Raw genomic sequence first — 2500 nt, 5'->3', positions numbered from 1 at the left:
TCACACCATCACAGTGCCTCTCTCCTTCCTCAATGATGGCTCTGGGGTGTCCATTCTGCAGGGTCTGAGCCACCTGCAGCTGCCTTTTGTGGGTGAGGCAGGTGGTGACTCCATCACCCTCTCCTCACCAATGGACACCGACCACATGGCCTCCGTTGGCAGTGCAGATGTCACACAGAGCCAGGTCCTTTCTGAGCTGCAGTCAAGTGCAGTCACCCCTACCACCACACAACCCTCTGTGCATGGCCAGGCCCATGGTCTGCAAACCCCCTCCCATTTAGGCATTCAGACTTCCTCCTCCAAAGTCCCCCTAACCTCAAGTGCCAAGCCAGTTGTAGTTAAGACCAACAGCCAGTCTTCGAACAAGCATGGCTCCCATCAGCCCAGAAAGCTCATTGGCTCTGGTCCCACAGCCATTTCTGCACAAGGTGTTGTCCAGAAGATTGGTAATAGACTAGTCACAGTCCTCCCTCGGCCAGAGGATCTCAAGAAACTGCAAGATAGCAAGTCTCTGGTGTTTAGTGTCAAGGGGTCAGGTGATTTTGGCCAGGATGCTCATGGCCTGAAGAGCCCCAGGGCACGGAGGGTTCCAGTGCCTGTTCGACCCCACCAGAGGTATGGAAGGAGAGGGCGGGGGGTAGGCCGTGGCAGGCCTTCCTCCATATCAAGAATTGAAATGAAAGAGCAGGGCACACTCACTTCACCTACAAAAACAGTGTCCCTGCTGAAGAAGGATATCCAGGAGGACTCCATCTTACTAGCAGAAACCTCCATGGACCAGCACCTAGATGGATGCATCAAGCTTGAAGACACGTCCAATGAGGGTATAGTGCTGGATATGACACTTCCTGGGGGGTCTCCTGCATCAGCTGTTCTAGTCAAAGGCCCACCTGAAGATGAGGAGTTCATCCTGCCCGATGTAATTGTGCCCCACATACCTGTCACAACACGGCGGGGGAGAAGAAAAAAGAGGGGAAGGGGAAGGCCCAGAGGCACCTATGTTATCTCTTCTACTGGACGCAGACCTGGAAGGCCAAGGAAGGTGAGGAAGTGTATATAGTGATTCATTATTCATTAAGATTCATTATTCTCATAAACTCTTTCCTGCAATAATGATGAAATACATGGTAAATTTATGAATGTGGTGAAGAATCTTCTTTGCCCCCTTTCCTTCTCCTTCTCTCTTTCATACCTTTCCCCCCTCTCCATATCCCTCTCCCTTCCACCTCTCCCATTCCCTTTTTCTTTCCCTCTTCCTCTCCATGTCCTTCTTTTCTCTCCAGTGCATCGTCTCCCACTCCTCCTTGTCCTCCTTTGCCCCCTCAAACTCTCTGTCTCCCTCTTTGCCTTTCTTTTTCTCCCTCTGCTTCCCCTCTCGTCTCTTTCCTACTCCTCCCACTCTCACTCCCACTCCCACTCCCACTCCCACTCCCACTCCCACTCCCACTCCCACTCCCACTCCCACTCCCACTCCCACTCCCACTCCCACTCCCACTCCCACTCCCACTCCCACTCCCACTCCTTTCCCTTTGATATAACAAGGTTATATATAACATATTCTGTACATATTAGTGAAGCACATCTTTGTGGGAAATATTTATTTCTATCATGTTTGATTGCTTACTTTGGAACTTATTAGTTATGAAGGAAATTATGGTAATCACTCAATCATGTAATTATTGTAATGAGTAGTATTTGAATTATGTATGTTTTGAGTTATCTGTTTATAACTTGAACATGCATTTTATATTTAATAAGTTAATTTTTTGTATCTACCTTACTTATTTTTATTCTCATTTAAAACTATTGCCTAATTCCACTTACCAGGTGGAGACGCTTATGGAGGGACCACATGGAGCACGTATGATCCACACAGGGCCAGACACACGCCTTGAGGGGGATCTTGGAGACCAGGGTGAGGAGAGAGCACTTGACATGTGTTTTATCTTTCATTATTGCAAGTCTTATTCTTGCGTGGTTCACATTTTTGTTATGATAATTTTCACAGGATGATGAAATACTGTGTAGCGTTTATACAAAGATAGAGAAGCCAGCTATACAGGCTTTTATTGACAGATGAGATAACACTCTGGAAATCCAGGAGGAATTTTTTATTGTTGTCTCACCTTTCAGTAAAATTATTATTATTATTTAATTTTTTTAGATTATCAAGAGAGATTATTAAGAATATGAGATATCTGTTTTAAACTTAAGAAAAGGTTTATTTATGAAAAGTCTTTAGATTTCCAAGGTGTGGGCCCAGCTTTTTGATAAGCCCATTTTATTAATTGTGTTCTCTTTTAATATATGTGTATTATTACTATTCATTTTTTATCATTGCTGTTAAGAGGAAGACTGATGTTATTATCTTAAGAATATTCTGGAATTTTGTTGATCCTTAACATGTTTTTAACTGTCTTCAGAAAAGATAGTAAGGGGTTTATCTTGATTTCTCTGAAAAAGATAATATCTTTACACAACAGATCTTATGATGATGAAA

At 44.1% G+C, this 2500-nt stretch overlaps 1 protein-coding gene across 1 annotated transcript in view; it reads left to right on the top strand.

The window, feature by feature from the left end:
- LOC113808287 (zinc finger protein Xfin) overlaps positions 1-2500 on the top strand; it is a 21471-nt gene that overhangs the window by 8364 nt on the left and 10607 nt on the right. Inside the window, exons 2-3 of the mRNA XM_070134985.1 lie at positions 1-1042; positions 1828-1915. The exon at positions 1-1042 is cut by the window's left edge and continues 541 nt beyond it. Coding sequence (XP_069991086.1) covers positions 1-1042; positions 1828-1915 — 1130 coding nt within the window. The remainder of the gene's footprint in view (positions 1043-1827; positions 1916-2500) is intronic.

Source organism: Penaeus vannamei, chromosome 20 (assembly GCF_042767895.1).
Source record: "Penaeus vannamei isolate JL-2024 chromosome 20, ASM4276789v1, whole genome shotgun sequence".
Lineage (NCBI taxonomy): Eukaryota > Metazoa > Arthropoda > Malacostraca > Decapoda > Penaeidae > Penaeus > Penaeus vannamei.
The sequence above is the reverse complement of the archived record's forward strand: the minus strand, read 5'-3'. Positions and strand labels throughout refer to the sequence as shown.